This window comes from Nicotiana attenuata, chromosome 6 (assembly GCF_001879085.1).
Source record: "Nicotiana attenuata strain UT chromosome 6, NIATTr2, whole genome shotgun sequence".
Lineage (NCBI taxonomy): Eukaryota > Viridiplantae > Streptophyta > Magnoliopsida > Solanales > Solanaceae > Nicotiana > Nicotiana attenuata.
Window position 1 is genome coordinate 18,260,744 of NC_031994.1, and position 19,934 is coordinate 18,280,677.

The 19,934-nt window shown below is 39.8% G+C and overlaps 1 protein-coding gene across 2 annotated transcripts; it reads right to left on the reverse strand.

Annotated features, from left to right (window-relative positions):
• LOC109226666 (UBP1-associated protein 2C-like) lies at window positions 1,591-8,225 on the reverse strand. Of its 2 annotated transcripts, none has more exons than XM_019391491.1 (2): window positions 6,742-8,225; window positions 1,591-2,651 (listed from the first exon to the last, which is right to left on the reverse strand). In XM_019391491.1, exon 1 carries the CDS (start codon window positions 8,105-8,107, stop codon window positions 6,743-6,745), a length of 1,365 nt encoding a protein of 454 aa, XP_019247036.1. In that variant the 5' UTR covers window positions 8,108-8,225; the 3' UTR covers window positions 1,591-2,651; window position 6,742. The 2 variants fall into 2 exon arrangements, with proteins under 2 accessions (XP_019247036.1, XP_019247035.1); XM_019391490.1 differs by lacking the exon at window positions 1,591-2,651 and adding an exon at window positions 4,965-5,309.

The following is a 19,934-nucleotide window of genomic DNA, read 5'->3' on the forward strand; positions in this document are numbered from 1 at the left end:
TATTTCATTGTATTCACTGTCTCGCTATATGCCATGAATGTATTCATATATTTTTTTTAATTAATATAATTTATGTATTCAGGTGTATTATATAATTTCTCTGAAGATCTATACTTTTGGGGTATTTTTCGGTTGAAAATCTTTTATATAACTGAAAATACAAAATTTGTGTGTTATAATTGAGTTTGTTGAGTTATACTAGAAGTCTATTATGCTAATTGATTCACTTTCCGTTTAAAAACAGTGTCACGCTGTGAATAAAGTCGGATACAATAATCTGTCCAGCTGTAATCCCATGTTTCACGCTATGAATACAGTCGAATACACTCGAATACAACAACTGATTAGCTGGACTTCCCTGATTCACGCCTATTTTTGCTACTGTATTCATGAATAGAGTAGCTTAAATACATCAAATACATCTTATGACAACAGAAAAGGTATCTACAATCCGTAATATAGTAAATGGTATCTATAAATAGCTAATTACCACTAAAAAATAGTGCTTTATGAAAATTTATCTATTTTGTATTATAATGCATCAAATACGACCGGAGTCGATTAGTGATAGGGTGACTAGACTTGCAATTACAGAGCTTTAGCCCAACCCAGATGAACATCCTCATCTTACAAATTATTTAAAAAAGTCGCCGTCCAACAATATTATGGTATCTTTATACGGATAGCTATCCTGCTTTTAGTTTGTTGCACCAAGGCATAAAACTAATTGATAAGAAATACCCCAACTATACTTATATCGCAAAAAAGCTTCCGTCCCATATGTTTAAAGTTACAATGGATTATAACCATGTTAATAACTCATCCTACACAATAGCCACTGCACCACTTAAAAGTTAAAAAGTATCCTCTTCCAATTTAGTAATCAAGATTTTTCCCTTGAACTTCTTTTCTTGGATTGTTGATTATTCAAATGTACCAAAACTGTTATTCTTGATATTAATTTGGAGTTTGAAGAGATACTGACGCCATGAAGTTCTATAAATATAGCATATAGAATTCTAAGATATTACAATTAAGTATATTGCATTTTTTAACGCTAGCGCTTGGTATGAAGGCAAATCAATTTGCAGAAAAAACTAAGTGGTTATTTCACTACTATTAGGTTGGCCGAAGGTCAAGTTATTCCGAATAAGATCGCTCGAGGATAAAAAAGCAGCAATTTGAAATAGTGCTTTGATAGAACAAAATCCTATTAAAGCTAATATCAAATTATGATTATCAGTTTAAATTACATCAAATAAAACATTCTTCTGTATACATTCTTCCGACTTGCAAAACTTAATCACAACCAACGGGTGCATCGACAATATGAAAGCTATAAAAACTAGAGAGAAGGGATTTTGAGAATTACGCTTCACCGTTCTGTCAACAGTGATATGCATAGCAACCCAAAGGGGAGATAGGAAGATAGCACCTGGTGCTTCCAACTGAGGTCACATTTTGTTGCTACTAATCAAGATCTTATTGTTCCGTTGTGAAATTAACAGTATCCATACACCTTCCCTTTCTTTTAATCCCACTGCGGTCCTCAGAAATCACATCTGGTCCTCTAGCTACTCTTTATTTTCATTTTACCCAGTCTTAAGAGTATTTCACAGTTTACGTTGCGGTCCTCAGGATCAGCAGTCTAAAAGTAGTCTCAATCTGGCTCCTTTTTCAACTTGGAGAACAAAATGTATGTGTTACCTCTTCCCATGCTCAAGTTGAACTGGCCACCGCTTCTCATTGTCTCATTTGGGTTTCATTGCGTACTTCTCGCACAAGTGGAAGCATTTACCGAAGAAAATGGCCCAACAAGAGGAACATGTGCACGCTCAGAAACTACAGACCATTAAGACTGTGCCTGGACATGCTAAGCTTGGCAATTTCACAATACGAAAGTAAACTCAAGGCAAAAGCTGCCCAAGTAAATGAACGATGTCTCATTGAAGTTGTATTCAAGAAGAGAGGTGTCATTCAGGTACAAAAAGCCGCAATGGATATTGAACGAAAAACTAACGTCAACAGACATAGTATGGATAAATTTCTGCACCACTAGATTAGCAAACAGAGGGTGGGATAGAAGCAAATATCTGGCACATGCTTTGACATTTATAATAAACCAAGCACTGCAGAGTAACCACAAGCATGAAGTAATTGACACCAGAAGAATACTGAGACACCTCGCAACCTCATTAGCTGTATCGTCGCCCCAAGCGCAAAGATATCGAAAAAGAAGAACTAATAGAAATCCTAACATCTAAATTCCTCTAAACATGAAAATATAGAAATCAGGAAATTGTTTGAACCATTTGTTGAAGCAATCGGATGACTACCAGATGGGATTGTTAATAGGCACTGACGGTCTGTTTATCTGATATAACAGTGTATATCGCATGCCAACGAAGACACATGGTGCTGTCATGTAAGAGATATATCAAACTTGCCCGGGCTTTGCTATACAGTATGCGAGTGCTTACAGTCTCTAAAAGGACATTGTCCACCACTCCACCAGCATCCCAACAAGGTTATGTTTGGCACTTCCACACCGAGTCATGCTAAGACTTTCCTCAAATTGCTATGAAGAATTCTGCCAACCTAGATATCCCCTTTCTTAAATGGTACAGCAGCTGGGAATGCACCATCATTTTCTATGTAAACAAAAGAGTTTGTATGATTCAACTAGAGGCTACACTGTGAAAATTACAATCTAAATAGATTTACTTTTAACAAGAGAGAAAAGATGACAAAGTAATGATAAGGTCAGGATATGGTCATATATCCATAGTAGGTAACTTTTGTTACTTGAATACCAGTCTAGGCAACACACTCCTTATTTGAATCCCAGTATACACAACAAACCCCTTGTTTGAATCCTAAATCTAGGCCTCACGAGTCAATTGGCAACTTCAGACAAACTCATGACCAAGTAAAATTATTAGTAGTTGCACGACTCAGTAGCCATTCAGGCCTCATAAGATAATTTTATCTTATAAATATTAAGAATGGATACAACTTTTGTTACTGTAGCTATAACCTGTAAGATATTAGATTTATCTATATATGATCAACTCATTATTTCAAGATCTAGAGTACAAATCCATATCATCCAGCATGGAGCCATGGACCATTCATATAAAAATGGTTGAAATTAAAATTATTTCAGAAAATGTACACACCACTTAACATTGCAATATGCGTGCAGATTTAATCAGATACTACCAATTTTCGCAACTACAAAAAGTGATAAGAGGGTTTAAAATATAAACTTTTCAACCAGAAAGCACTTCCATTCAATATGCATAGAGGGTTAATCAGATATCACCAATTTCCACATCTACAAAAAGTAACAAAGGGCATTAACTTTTCAACCAGAAAACACTTTTCCATCCATACCAAAATAAAAGGAATCGGAAAAGATTCTTCTGACAGCCACTCCTCTCAATTAATCCCCCCCCCCCCCCAAACTCCACCCTTACTGTTACTACGTGCCGAAGATTCTATAAACAAACCTGCAAAGGCAGAATGCGGTGGTCTGCGATGGAAGTGAAAAAATAAAAAACATTGTGATGTTGAGCATGTTATACTTTAAGCAAGGTTTCTACCAAATTTAAGACTTAATCTTCTTTACTTAGGCCATCCCCATGTCGCTACTACACCAAAAAGAAACAATTGATAAGCAACAAAAGGACAGGTTTGACTCCTACAACCTAAACTCTTATACTTCAGTTTAAGCAATGACAACAGTAGCTATCTGGCACACTAGGAGTAGCTATCTGGCACACTAGGGAATACTTCTTCCGGGATCCTCTAAGTATGAGACCCTCCTTCAACCGCAATATGTGATTAACTGCATCAAATTGTAAAACCACTCATCAGAGCTCTTGGGAGTCCTCCATTATACCCAACATCCTTTTAATCCGCTCAGCGAGAGCCATTCCATACGAGACTCTAGATCAGTACGGCCTATCTTCATCTTTGTTCAACTATGTTCATATGAAGCACTGCACGGTTTTTTACATATTTTGGCCACATTTGTTTATGTTCAAAGAAGAAAGCCTGGTATACTTCAACAAGTTGTACAAACAACTATAAAGAAAACATTACAAAAGTAGGAAGCAAATCAAGAGACTCGAGAGTCGAGATGACTATGACGCACTAAGCCAATCTTTATCATGTCTTTGGAAAAGATAGCAGTAGCCGATCTTTATACATTTTAGCCACAATTTTTCCATCCAGACAAGAAAGTCTGATACTCCAACCAGTTATCCAAACAGCTTAAAGCAAACATTACCATAAGTGTACGAACCAAATCCAACACGGAAGCACCATTTTCAGCAGCACGAGTATATATGCAAAGGAGGGTACACTGGAACTGAACTTCAGAAAGAAACTGCAAGATTGGAAAGTGGGGGAGTTCCAAAACCTTCTAAAAACTAATGCATGAGCAAATCAATTTCAGTGACAGATCTGAAAATGTGAAGGATGGTACAATGCCTTTTTCTCCGGGAAAAAGGCATGGATTACAGTTGCAGAATCCATCCATACAATGAATTTGAGAAAAAGGAAAGGTAATTCATGTTATGTGGTGATATACGTTCAAAAGGTCCGAGTAAAAGATGTAACCATATATTATTTGCCATGAAATAATCAAGTCAAATACAATTTAACCCAGCCACAGAATCCCTCGAGACCATCATAAAATGCAAAATGAGGAAATCAAATGGCACTCCCATCCCGACCACATAATACAATCAACTATAACCAAGATTATCACAACCCCAGAGTTAGTTAATCAGACTCATCCTTTCATATCTCAAACATAGTTGACTACCATGTATTGGATAATCAGACAGACAATTGAGCATGCATAAAAACTAAGGCCTCAACCATTCAAAAAGATGAAGTAGTCGGCATGGAAAAAAGGCACAAAAGAAAATAATTTGAGATCGAAACGAATAAAATGCAAGGGAAAGAAGGCTTTGCAATACCATATGAAACTAATATCATCAGCTTCACCAGAAATTTTAGAAGTTGTTCACAAACCAGCACATTATTTCTAAGGCTCAAAGCCTACAAGACATTTACTATATTTATATCCAAATACGACCTCCACGAAGAGCTCTAAAAAGCACAAAAGCCTCCTGAAGAAAGAAACAGCCTGACTACCATAACTTAAAAGCACACCATTACAAGGTGCAGATGAAGAAGCCAAAGTACATAGCAAATCAAAATCACCAAACCAGACTTCTAAATGTCTGCATTCAGCAAGAACCACTAAAAGCAACTGCACCAAGCTGTCAAAACACCTGAATCAAACATCCATTCACAACTCAATACATCATTCCACGTCTGAAAATCAAACTGATCTTAAAATTGAAAGCAAAAGAAAGGACCATTACAGTATTAAACCATCAAAGTAACACCAAAGTACATAAAATACAATTGAATTGGATCCAAATATATCCTAGTTATCAATGATCATACAAACAGAGACAGCCAATCTAATCAATCTAGGATTACACAAAACAAAGGGAAAAAACAAACAACAAAAAAATCAACAACCTTGGGTTTCTCTTTCATATAGAGAAGCCGCACGAGCTAAAAACAAGAAAAACATGGGTAAGCATTGATCAGCAGAAACACAAAAATAAATGATCACGTTGTGAACACGGTTGCAGAAAGACTCATCGAGAGCGCAATAACCTGATGGACCCAAACCACCAAGGCACCATACTTAGCCTCCCCCCCCCCCCCCACCCACCAAAGAGGAGAGAGAACTAGAAAAACAAGTCAACAATGATAATGCAAACAAAGAATTCACATCAATTTACAGCTGAATAAGCATGACAATAGTCCAGAAGCATATGCAACAACAACAACAGCAGCAGCAGCAACAACAAACGCAGTAGTTTCCCACAAATGGGGTCTGCATATGCAATGACAGATAAAATCCAAAAGAGAAGGCAAAAGTAAAAATAAACAGAAGAAGTACTCAAATAAATATGGGATTATACAGTTCAAAGTCATTTTCCAATTAGGAATATCCACATGCCCAAGAATCAGGTTATTCAGAGATGCTAAGAATGTAGAGTGAGGGACAAAAGGCACCCAGATGACACAAAAAATAAAAAAGGGAAGAGTCAAACAAACTTCAATTTATCCACACAAAAAAAAAGGACATCCACTAGAATACCAAATGCACAAATGGCGTCCAATGATGTGTGTTCCTTTCTCAAGACAGAATATCACTCTAAAATCTACAAACATTAATTGCTATGTGTTCAACAGATATCAAGAATGCAAAGAACCAAAAAAATGTGAATCTACCATAGCATAAAGCAGAAATTTCACGAATTACATTAAGAAAACTGCTTTAATGGTTCTTGCCTTCCTCCCGTTTTATCACATTTCTGACCTTGTCTTACTTAGTAAACCCTACTGCACATTAAGTATATGCACAACCAGATCATAGTCTAACCCAGCATACACCACGAAAACTCACTGAATATTAAGCATACTTTGCAACCAGGTAACCCACACAAATGTTTATCATTCTAACCAAGCATGCACCACACATCATCAACCAAAAATATTCAACAAGCACAGTGCAATGCATACAAATGAAAAAAAAAATCACACTTGGGCAAAAGAGTACTGACAGACAAAAGAGAACCAACCACCAATCAATATATTCACATAAAAAAGGTGGTGGGAGGAGGAAGAAACTTAGTAATTTACCTCAGTAGTATGAATGCATCCCCTGGTACATACCCCCAGGTGCAACTCTAGGTGCAGGTGATACCCCGGGCACTTGGTTTTGTTGACTGTAATGAGGACCCTGTGGTGGATAATCTCCTGAAGCCAACCCAGTTGAGCTTGGGGGTAACCCATACATTGAAGAGCCACGGCCTGCACCACCTAATGCACCACCAACTCCACTTAAGCCACCACCTCCCAGCGCCCCAGTGCTGCCATATCCACCACCTCCCAATGCCCCAGGACCGCCATATCCACCACCGCCACCAGTAGCACTACTGGCCAACGCGCCATATCCAGCTGAACCAGCCCCACCATAATGAGACCCCCCACCTCCACCATATGGACCGCCATACCCACCACCACTAACAGAACCCCCAGGTTGGCTCCCACCATAAGATGAACCACCACCGGGACCACCCACACCTATACCATTCCCACTACCGTATGCTGAATTGAGCCCATGTCCGCCGGGCCCACCAAAGGTTGAATGCCCTGGAAATCCACCATAACCAGTAATCCCACTAGGCCCACCATACTGGCCCGGGCCAACCTGATCAACATGACCATCAGTTTGAACCTGAGCTCCTCCTCCAGGTTTTCCCCCTTTCTTCCCATCAATAGCTAGCTTACAATTCAACTGATGCCCATCAATATTCTTAACAGGATCCACTAGCGAAGCCTTAGCCGCCTCCGCCGTCTTATACACAAACAAAGCATACCCTTTTGACTTCCCAGTCGCCTTATCAAACCCTAATGGCCCTTCCTCTATTTCCCCATACATACAAAAATGCTGTAAAATCCTCTCGGCCTGCATATCATACGGCACATTCGCTACATAAATCTTCCTCGCCGACACATCAACCGGATTATTGGTACTCCCGCCGCCAGGCCCACCTTGAATCCCAGCTGACGCGAGCTGAGTCACTGCCATTCGTCCATCAATCTTCTTACTCGGCTCCTTCAAAGCAAGTAAAGCTCCATCAACATGTTTAAACGTAACGAACCCGTAACCTTTGCTTTTACCAGTGGCTTTATCGGTAATTACAACGGCTTCTTCTAACTCGCCGTAATTACCAAAAATCGCTTTAAGTTTTTCTGTATTCGTTTCCCAGCCGAGTCCGCGAATGAAGAGCTTCCGTTGAGTGGTGTCGCGATCGGCAATTGCTCGTACTTGGTCTAAAACGTCGGCGTGACGTACAACAGCGGTTTGTAGGATTTCGAGCATTTGTTCAGGGGTGACTGATTCTAGAATCTTCCGTGCGTCTTCGATGGTGAGTCTACTGGTAACGGGGACGTCGGTGATAACGCCGTTATCCTCGAGCTTTCGTTTCTTCAAAAGGTCCATCTCTTTTTTACAGTGAAGAGATTCTAGAACTGACCGGAGTTTAAAACCCTAATCAGAGGAAGAAGAGGGTGAAGCTGCTACCCTAGGAAGGTGTATATCAGAATGTGGATTGGGTTCGTTTCTGGGCTTTTATGATAGCCCACGCTGACAACCCAGTCTTTGGGAGTTACTACTACTTTTCTTGTCACTTTGCAGTGCGCTAAGAAGAATTAACCTAACGAATTTTTTCTTCCTTTGTACAGTATATGAAACCTTATTATCAAAATTATTCGCCCTAAATAAAATTTTCTAGCATATTATATACAATCTATTATTAGTGCCTTAAATTAGACGATTAAGTTACACCACTTTCCTTTTTTCTCTCCTCTTCTCTTTTCCTATTTTAAAAATCCTTTTTTATTAATGAGGTTCTTTTCAATTGATATGGTCCAAAAATTTACTTTTTAAGAGTATTTAATTGATGGGAGGACTGAAAATTTATCAATATTGATTGATAAGTACTATTACTTAGAGCTTATTATTTTAGGGGTATCAGAATTTGCTGGAATACCATTGCATTTCGTATTTTTTATTAGATGGGGTGTTGTTTTTTATATAGCTTGCATAAGTATATATAATCAGTATATAGTGTATATATATATATCAACTAAAAAAATATACAGTGAATCTTGCCATCTATTTGTGTAAAGATCATTTTTCTTTAAATAAAGACCTCTCTTCGGGTTTGATTTTGCATATTTTCCTTCCATGTAAATTAAGATATTACACTTATTTTCTTTTTTTTCTTTTTTGGAGTAATTTACACTAAGTTTTGTTGGGAAGCATGTCAGGCTAATAGAAGGGAAAAATCTTTAAAAAAGAGAAGCAATAAATTGCACAAGACAAGAAAAGACAAGATTTACGTGGTTCGATAATTTTAGCCTACTCCACGACCACACAAAAAATAGCTCTTTATTAATTGAAAAGAAAGAAGAAGTTGATGGATGACCTGCAAATAAAAATGCAGACCCCTTTTATAGGCATTTGAATTCCTTGCCGATGTAAGCATTTACGTCGTAAGAAAAGAATTCAACCTGCTGACGTAAGCGCTTACGTCATAAGAAAAGAATTCAAAGATGAATTCTTCCGCCTACCATTTTTCTTCTCTCTTTGACTTTTTTTCTTTTGTTTTGTCTACTTTTCTTTCTTTCACATACAACAACAGGTTTGCTCCTATCAATCTCCCCCTCAAACCTATGTTACATGAAGAAAGAAAGTAAAAAAAGATTTGCTATTCTCTGGTGGCGCCTTCACGCTATCAGTCTTGAAGGCTAACTGAGGCAGTGCACAACCTCAATTTGCCAACACCAACTACTTTAGTCAACATGTCTGATGGGTTCTTCGATCCTAGTATCTTCCGTAGGGAAAGAGTTTCTTCACTTATCAACTCTCGGATATGATAATACCTCAACTGAATGTACTTTGATCTTGCATGAAATATTGGATTCTTGGCAAGATGAATTGCACTCCGACTATCACTAAAAAGCTCACAATTGTCCTGCTCTTTACCTAGCTCTTTAAGAAAGTTCTTGAGCCAGATTATGTATTTTTCCAACTTCTGAGATTGCCATATACTCTGCTTCTATGATAGATAGAGCAACACTTTTCTGAAGTCTAAACATCCAGCTAACAGCAATACTACCTAAGGTGAACGCATAGCCCGTGGTACTTTTGCGACTATCCAGATCGCCACCTAAATTTGCATCAGCAAAACGTTGTAAGATAATATTGCTCATTTTAAAATAAAGTGCCATACCTGGGATGCCTTTTTGAGATATCTCAATACCCATTTTACACCTTTCCAGTGCTCCTTTCCTGGATCTGACATGTATCTATTGACAACTCCAACTGCATGGGCTATGTCAGGTCCGGTGCAAACCATAGCATACATCAAACTCTATTGCAGAAGCATATGGAAATTTGGACATATACTTCCTTTCTTTATTTGTCTTAGGTGATTGGTCCTTTGACATATTAAGATTGCTTCCGAGTAGAGTGCTTCTGGTCTTTGCATCATGAGGACTAAACCTGTTTAGTACCTTCTATATGTACTTTTCTTGAGACAATTTTGAGGTTCCTTTAGACATGTTTTTGCTAATCCTCTTCTCAAGCATTTGCTTAGCTGGTCCTAAGTCATTCATTTCAAACTCCTCCGTCAGTTGTTGCTTAACCATGTTGATCTCTTTTATGCTAGATCCTGCAATTAGCATATCATCAACGTACAACAGTAAAATGATATAGGATTCATCGAGATTTTTGATATAAGAACAACGGTCCATCTTAGATCGCGTGAAACCATTGTTATGCATGAATCCATCAAATTTCTTGTACCATTGTCGGGGAGCTTATTTCAAATCATACAAATTCTTCTTCAACTTACACACAAGGTTTTCATTACCAGAAACTTGAAAACCTTCAGGTTGCTTCATGTAGATGTCTTCTTCAAGGTCACCATGCAAGAAAGCAATTTTAACATCTAGCTGCTCCAAATGCAAATTTTCTGCAGCTACGATACTTAGAACCAACCTGATAGTTGTGATGACCCAAAAGGTCATCACTTGATTTACAAGTCAATTATGTGTTCCGAGGTCGTAAAAACCTCCTTTTATCTCACCTCGATTTGCGTGCGCGGCCCGGAACGCTTTTATGTGAAAATTTGATAAAAATGCTAATTTTGCCTTTAAAATTAAATTTAAGTTGACTTCGGTCAACATTTTGGGTAAACGGACTCGGACCCGTGATTTGACGGTCCCGGAGGATTCGTAAAAAAATATTGGACTTGGGCGTATGCCCGGAATCGAATACCGAGATCCCAAGCCCAAGAAATAAATTTTTGAAGAAAATTGTTTAACTGAAATTTTAAGAGTTTTTGAAAATTTAAATGTGTTTGAATTTGATGGTATCAGGCCCGTATTTTGGTTCCGGAGCCCTGTACAGGTCTTATATGGTATTTAAGTTGTGCCTGTAAAATTTGGTAAGAAACGGACTTCATATGACGTAGAAAAATATGGGACTTGGGCGTATGCCCGGAATCAAATTCCGAGGACCCAAGCCCGAGAAATGAACTTTTGAAGAAAATTGTTTAACTGAAATTTTAAGAGTTTTTGAAAATTTAAATGTGTTTGAATTTGATGGTATCGGGCCCGTATTTTGGTTCCGTAGCCCGGTACAGGTCTTATATGGTATTTAAGTTGTGCTTGTAAAATTTGGTAAGTTACAGACTTCATATGACGTGAATTGGACCCTCGGTTGTGAAATTTGAAACTTAAGAGTTCTTGAGATTTTTCTTTGATTTTGATGTTAAACCCATAGTTCGAGGTATTATTTTGGCGATTTGATCGCGCGAGCAAGTCCATATGATGTTTTAGGTTAGTGTGCATGTTTGGTTTGGAGCCCCGAGGGCTCGGGTGAGTTTTGGACAGGCCACTGAGTGAATTGGACCTAGGAAATCTCTGCTGGTATCTGATATTTTTGCCCAGGCCTCTGATCTCACAATTGCGAGATCAGGCTTCGCAAATGCGAAGGCCTCAGGCTTGGGAAATGCGACCCAGGCGTCACGAATGCGAACCAAGCATGGGCAGGCCATCTTCGCAAATGCGAGCTTTGGGTGGGAATTGCGATGCCCGCCCATCGCAATTGCGAAGGTGACAGGATTTCTCAGGGGTCGCAAATGTGACTCTTTCTTCGCATTTGCGAAGACAACATACTTTCAAAGGGTTCGCAATTGCGAACCCCTGGTCGCAATTGCGACATCTGCACCTGTGTAAATTAGAACTTAGACGGATTTCTCTTCATTTTTATAACTCTTCAAACCCTAAAACATCTTTGGGCGATTTTTCAAAGGCACCTACTCTTCCAAATCATTAGTAAGTCATTTCTAACTCATTTCTTTCAATCTAATCCATCTTTTTATATGATTTCATTTCAAAATCAAGGGTTTTTCATGGGAAATTGGGTGATTTTGGGTAGAACTTAGGATTTCCAAATTTTGGGGATTTGGATCTCGATTTGAGGTCCGATTTCAAAACAAATTATATATTTGAGTTCGTGGGTGAATGGGTGATCGGGTTTTGGTTCGAACCTCGGGTTTTGACCAAGCGGGCCCACGATCGACTTTTGACTTTTTGGGGAAATTGATAGAAAACCTATAATTTAGTATTGGGATTGAATTCTTTAGCATTTATTGATGTTGTTAAATTAATTTGGGTTAGATACAAGTAAATTGGAGGCGAACTCTAAAGGAAAAAGCGGTGTTTGAGGCTTGAGTTGGCCGTGGAAGTTCGAGGTAAGTGTTTGGTCTAACCTTAGCTTGAGGGAATAAGTGTTGTGCCTTATTTTCTATGTGTTAGTGTAGTGTACGACGTATTGGTATGGTGACGAGTATCTATGCGTTGGTGTCAAGAATGCCAGTGGGTCTTAAATTGTGATCGTTGTGTTTCTTAATAAGTACTACGTATGCCTAAATTGTTGATTATCCATGTTGAGTAAGATTTATGATTTTCTTCTTGGTATTTGGTTATTGTTGAGCATTGGCTCTAGTTGAGGTGCAATTGTGAAGTTGAATATTGGTACAAGTTTGGTTATAGCTGATTCCCTTGCCGGGACGTATTTAATTCTTATTGTTGATTCCCTTGCCGGGACGTATTTATACTTACTGTTGATTCCCTTACCGGGACATTGTTGTTGCTATTGTTTGGGTGAGGAAAGAGTGATAAAGCACGAAGGGTGATGTCGTGCACATTCATACTTATGCATCTGGCGAGGAAAGAGTGATAAAGCACGAAGGGTGATGTCGCGCATATTTATATTGATATTGATGCATATGGTGAGGAAAGAGTAATAAAGCACGAAGGGTGATGTCGTGCACATTTTCATTACTTGATTTCATTGGTGAAGATTGAGAGTAAAAGCATGAAGGGTGATGCCGTGCACATTTTCATTACTTGATTGCATTGGCGAGGATTGAGAGTAAAAGCACGAAGGGTGATGTCGTGCACATTTTCATTACTTGATTGCATTGGTGAGGATTGAGAGTAAAAGCGCGAAGGGTGGTGTCGTGCACTTATTGCCTGTTTGCTATGATTTCTTGATGTTTTCGGTTCAAATGCCTTGATTGTCTTATTCCACTATTACTGTCATTCTTTATGTTGGTATTTTCCCCATAGCATGTTACCCCTTTCCCGTTACTTTTAAATTACTTCTGTTACTGTTATTCTGCTAGATACTGTGTAACTGCAGGTTAATTATTTGTTGTGTCCTAGCCTCGTCACTGCTTCGTCGAGGTTAGGCTCGACACTTACCGGCACATGGGGTCGGTTGTGCTGATGCTACACTCTGCACTCTTTGTGCAAATTCCGGTACTGGAGCATACGGAACTTAGCTAGGGGTTGTTGCCTTCAGTCCATCAGAGACCTGAGGTAGTCCTGCAGGCGTCCGTAGGCCTTGGCGTCCCCTTCCTATCTAGTTTCTTTCTGCTCTTTTCTATTTCAGAGATAGACATGCATTTATTTTGTTCAGACCCTGTTTGTAGTATTCTTAGATAGTCCGTGAGATTGTGACACCAATTCTGAGTGGTTTATGTTTATGGATTCGTATCGGTATTAGCTAAACTATTAAATTTCGTTCTTCCGCTTTATTGTTTCCGTTGTTTATAAATATTAACCTGCGCTTGTTAAGAGGTTAAAAGTAAAAAGGGTAAATTAATCGAAATAGTTGGCTGGTCTAGCTTTCACTAGTATGCGCCATCACGACTCCCGATGGTGGAAAATTCGGGTCGTGACAATAGTAGTTAATTGGACTATAGGAGAGAAGATCATGGTGTAGTCAATTCCTTCCTTCTGCTGAAAGCCTTTTACTACTAATCGTGCTTTGTATCTCTTCTTACCATCATGTTCTTCCTTGACTCTGTACACCCACTTATTATGCAATGCCTTCTTCCTTTTGGTAACTCTGTAAGTATCCATGTTTTATTCTTTTGAAGAGAATTCATCTCTTCTTTCATGGCTAGCTTCCACTTATCAGAGTTTATCACCTGCATTGCTTCAACAAAATGCTCTGGTTCTCCAGCATCAGTCTGAAGTAAATAGTGGAGAGAGAGGGAGCTAACCTATTTGGAGCATTCGTGACTCTTTTAGATCTCCTTAATGTACGTTCAAGACTAACTGATCCCGAATTTGATTCAAGTCCTGACTCCAAATTTGTGATACATGGCACCGAAGCTCTGATCCCAGTCGAAGTCGGGGAACCAAGCGTCAGGTTTTGATACACAACGAAAGAATCAAATCACGAGGCTATGAGTACAAGCCTCGAATTGTTAGACGGAAAACAGGAAGCCGCCCTCGTTCTAATGGCCGCCCAGAAACACCGAATCGAAAGATATTATAATCGAAGAGTCAATCTTTGACACTTCAAAATAGGGGACTTAGTTCTGAGAAAAGTCACCCTCAACACGCGAGATCCAAACGAGGGGAAACTCGGCCCAAATTGGGAAGGACCATATCAGGTCCTCGGTGTCATCGGAAAGGGATCTTACAAGCTTGGCACGATGAACGGCGAACAACTGCCAAATAATTGGAACATATCACTCCTCAAATGATACTTTGCTAAGGTATGACTCTCTCTCTTTTTTATTTATATTTAACAGTAACCTATTACATGTGTTCGATCGAAGACAGCAGGAAATTCTTCAACACAAAGACTTCAGGTTTTAAAGCACGCATTGCACTCTTTTTTCTCTTAGTTCGATTTTTATCCCAAATGGGTTTTTTCGGCGAGGTTTTTAACGAGGCAACAATTATATGTGATACCTGGGGACAATTCAACAGTATCTGAGACTTCTTTACAATCAACCTCGAATACTTGGCATCACCCTCGGATGTTATGTTTTCAAAGAAGATGCTTCGTGTCAATAGGGTCTCGATAGGAAAATTTTGTAAAGGGCCAAACGGTCAAACGAACCGTGCCCATGTAGATTGCCCGAGCCGTAATGACAAAACATGTACGCATGGATGATCTATTGAAAGAAGTACTTTTTCCTTATCAGATGTTCCATGCCTTAGTGAGATTTCTACTTTACAATTTCATACTTATGATATTTTACGGAAACTGGCTCAAAAGCCAATCGCAACTAAAGCTCGAGCAATTAACCCCGTACTCTAGTATTGTCGCCCGAAAATCGAGACGCTCAAATTGTTAAACTTCGAAATCTTAAGACTTTGAAAGGCAATCCTCGATTTTATGGGCCACGGCCACTCGGGGACTGATACTTTGTACAAGTTTGAAGTATAATCGAGAGACAAGCCCAATGGGCAAGTATCAAGTTAAAGGCTACGGCCAAACTAACACGGTTCGGAGACGTCCGAATTCCGTAATCAAAAATGCCTTCAAATATTTTCATAAAACCGGTTAAAAAAGGGCTACCCTCAGCAAATTTACATAGGGTTTCGATAACATCGACCCTCGAAAACCTTAAGAGGTACCAAATTGAACAAACTTATGCTATGACATAACAAAGTTTATTTGAAAATGCTGAATCCTAATGGGTACAGATTTATCTCATGCTAAGGCATAACAAATTTTTATAAACTTTTAAGCCAAAAAAGGGAAAAAGCCACTATTTTAAGGCCATATCGGCCCGATTCAAGAGCCTAAGAGCCATTACATTGTCAGGCTCGAGGACCCGCCCTCGCCTAACTAAAACCTAAGGGTTTTTTCTACTCCGAGTTCGAGCAAGTACTCACTCGACTATAGAAACTATAGTAATCCGATTTCAATAAAAATTTCACAAGGCAACGAAGTGAGTCAAATTTCTCACAAGACCTAAAGTATATCAGAATTATCATAAGGCGATTGCAAAACAAAGTTTTCACAAAACAAAAATCAGAGACAAATCGGAAAGAAAAATTTCATATATACAAGAGTATTTACAAATACCACTCAGGGTCTTAAACAAAAATCCAAAAAACAATTAAAAAATTCTAAGTGCCTAATCTTCCCCGTAAGCTTCATATTCATCTTCTCCGCTCTCAGATCCGCTTGCGCTCCTGGAGTCATCGTCATCAGAAAGCAAAGCTTCGGCTTCGGCCTCTAGCACTTTCGCATTCTCGATATCGGCCGGGGGTCAAAGCCACGAGCGTGAATCTCTTCAAGGGTCTCTCTCCGGGACTGGCGCTTAGCATGATCGGCAACGCTGGATAATTGAACCTCAGCAGCATCGGAGATTTCCTTTGCTTGAGCGTTAGCAGCTTCAACATCGGCTCGATACACGACCACGACCGCCTCGGCCTCGGCCTTTACTTTTTCCGCCTCATATGTGGCTTTTGCAAGCTTAGCGGCCAACCGAGCCTCGAGCTCCTTAATTTTCTTAGCTTGGGCTAAGCTCTCCTCCTTCACGCTTTAGAGTTGACGCTCAACCGAAGACAACTGGGCTCGAGCCGTATCTTTCTCCGAAGCGAGGAGGTCCATGTTCTGCTTCCACCCCAAAGTCTCTACCTCTTTCATCTCAACCTCCTCGCGAAGCTGCTCAATATTTTCGGCCTTCTGCTGAACCTGCAGGATCTAAGTGTTAGTCGCCAATATCAAATTGATATATCAAGCTCCCAAAAATTTACATTACCTGCTCGATGAGATCGGACTGCTCTTTAAGAGTTGTTGCCAATTTAGCTCGGAGGTCCCTGATCTCCTCTTCTTTTTGCACATAGAGGAGTTTGAGGGCGTCTCTCTCCTCCGTGAGCCTTTTGAGATCTGCCTTACACCGGTTCAGCTCAGCTTGGGATTTGGAAAACGCTTCCCGATGAAGCGTCACAACCCATGGAGAAAGGAAGGAAATCAGACAAAAGGAAATAAAAACAAGCATAGACCTAATAACCGGAGCTGAAATCTACTTGATTCAGGAGTCACTGAGCTTCATCGAAAATGATCGATGCATCTATGTCGGAAACATTATTGACCCCCGTGAAGCAGCATCCTCTTCGTGGGTCGTTCCCACATTGGGGGTCTACATATCCTGGGCCTCCCGAATTTGCCCCGCGGAAAACGAAGGGAGGGACGGCGAATCATCAATGTTGATTGCCCCAAGAACGACATTTGGGGTGCTCTCTCCTTCTCGAAGGGCTTCGGAAGCAGACCCTTCAGGAACACCCGCCGATTGTTCATCACGACGGACAGGAACACTCGCCGATTGTTCGTCAAGGCGGGAGACATCTTCAGCCTCCGATGACTCGGGACTTTGCTCGGACCATCATCCGATATCTCCTCGGTCAGAAGATAAGCCTCCTCGACCATCACCGGCTCAGCTATTCTTGAAGCTTCGTCGCTTCCCCTCTTTCGAGCCACCAGCTCACAGTCAACATCTTCTTCCTCCTCTACTTTATCTCGAAGTTTGTGGACTATGTTTCCAGACAGGGCGGCGGCATCTTGCTTCGACTCGCGAGCCTTGTTCTTCTTAGGCTTTAGGGTATCGGAAGGCGAGACTCTTTTCCTCTTCTTATCCTTGGCCAGTTTCTGGGCCTCCTCTTCCCCAAGAAGGGGCGGCCTCATGACAGCTTTGTCTCCGAGACCTGTATGAGAGGAAATCAAGTTTAAAAAAAGAAACATTTCATAGAAAGGCATCAAACACGAATAAAGAAGCTTACCGTGGATTTTGGTCTCCCATCGACCCTCGACCAAATCGCGCCACTAGCGCTCAGCGTACGAAGAGGTCGAAGCCAGTTTCCGAACCCAGCTTTCAAGGCTCAGGATTGCACCGAGCACCCAAGAGACCGTGATCACGCCCAACTACGCCTTATAAAAAGGACAATGCGGTCGTTGCAAATATAATCCGGTTTACAAGTCCGGAGTCGAATCCCACAGAGAACTAAGGTTTAGCTACAACTGTTCACTATCACCAAGAAGACAAGCTTGGACAATTCCTAACTTATAGATATTAAGATTCTTCTGTTTAACTAATTAACTAACAAATTAAAATAGTAAATTAACAACTAACGATACTGAGGGTTAGAGAAAAGATTAAGGAGGTCTAGAGTTATGATTTCCCCTATTGTCGGAATCCTTCCCGCTATGTCTTCTATAATTTCGCCTAAGTATTCTCTACCGATCATGAGCACTCTTATTACCGTAAATCTCTCCCGAGTAATTACGACAATTTACTATACGCACTCTCCCGAGCTACGCTAGCTGGCTTTTAATACAGCTCACTTCAGAACGCACCCAAGGCTTCGTTATCCCTAATCCCACCTTTAAACCCTCGATTATTGATCCCTCATATACTCTGGGAGTGGTGTTGTTCAACAATTACCTAAATATGCATTCTCTCCCGAGTTATGCATACTAAATAAGCACAGCTAATTGAGAGCTCTTCAACCAACTACAATATAAACGTAGTTGAACAAATAGAGAAAAGCTATGGCTCAATTATATAAAAACATAACAAGAATTTATCCTACAAAAGGTTCTATCAAAACTCTAGATAACAAATTAGCTATTCATAATAGTATGTAAAACTACAATACTAAAAGTCATAACCAACAATGAAAAATAGGAAGAGGAAGGAAAAACTCGTAGAAGAATTCTCCGCCTTGCTCCCAATGTGTTCTTGCCTCCTTAGGTCGAATCTATGTCCAAAATATGTCCCTTCTTCTTCAAAATAGGTTTAGGACCCCTTTTATACAAGTTGGAATAGTGTAGGGCCGAAATAGACTTGTCACGGGCGAAATAGGACTTCTTTTTGATGCCTAGAGGGGCGCGGCCGCGGTCAAACGCGGTAGGACCGCGGCCAGACAAGCTCTCTGATTTCTGCCGCGGTCAGTTCCGCGATCGCGGTTTCGACTGCGTGTTTAACCCTGTTCAGTTTGAAATTTGGAAATACGTAAAATATGAAAGTTGTAGCCCTTTGAATTAGCTTTCCAACCATATATTGTGGAGCCCAAATGGAGTTCTGAGCAAAAAGTTATGTCTATTTTACTAGACAGTGAGCAATATGCCTTCTCAAGTCTTCGTTCGTACTTAATTATCAAATTTGACCCCCGAACACGATCCCGACTTAATTCCTTGAGATTTTACTCAGACTTCAAAGCTTCAAATCACTTAAATTCATTCCATAATATCTATATAGCTTGGAATCACACCTACAAGGCATAAAACACACAATTAGTGCAAAACACTAGCGATTAAAGCGCAAACTCAATTAAAGTGCAGTAAATTCGAGTGTAATAAGCAACTAAAATATGCAATTATAGCCTATCATCAACACCCCACACTTAAACCATTGCTCGTCCTCGAGCAATCAAACTACACTTTTTTTATAGACACGACCTTTTTAAACAATTCTCCTAACTCATCACACCAAGAGTATTTAAAATAGACTAAGCACAAAAGCGTAACATCTTCACCTCAAGATTTGACTCACAAGTACCACGCGTTATTCACAACTCACCCACTTACTCTAATATAGAGGTCACTGACATTACCTTTCCTTCATGAATCAAGTGCCCTCACACAACAAGAGAGTAGTTCCACACAATAAAATTTAAGAACACTTAGGAACTCAAGATAGAAAGAATTCACTCACTCTCAGAAATAACATTCATATGCCACAAAAGATGCACCATAAGCTTGCCCGTAGTGTACTACTCCACTAATCGAGCTCATTCAATCTTGGATCAATTAGGACTTTATTTGGTTGTAATGTAGGCTAAGGGACGGGTAGGATACATTTAGATATAAGAGTGACTACACCTCCCTAAGCACTTTAATACATACATTTTAACATTTAAACCCCATACTTATGTCA

Coding starts and splice junctions, on each gene's coding strand:
- LOC109226666 (XM_019391491.1), bottom strand. CDS start 8,107: ATGGACCTTTTGAAGAAACGAAAGCTCGAGGATAACGGCGTTATCACC.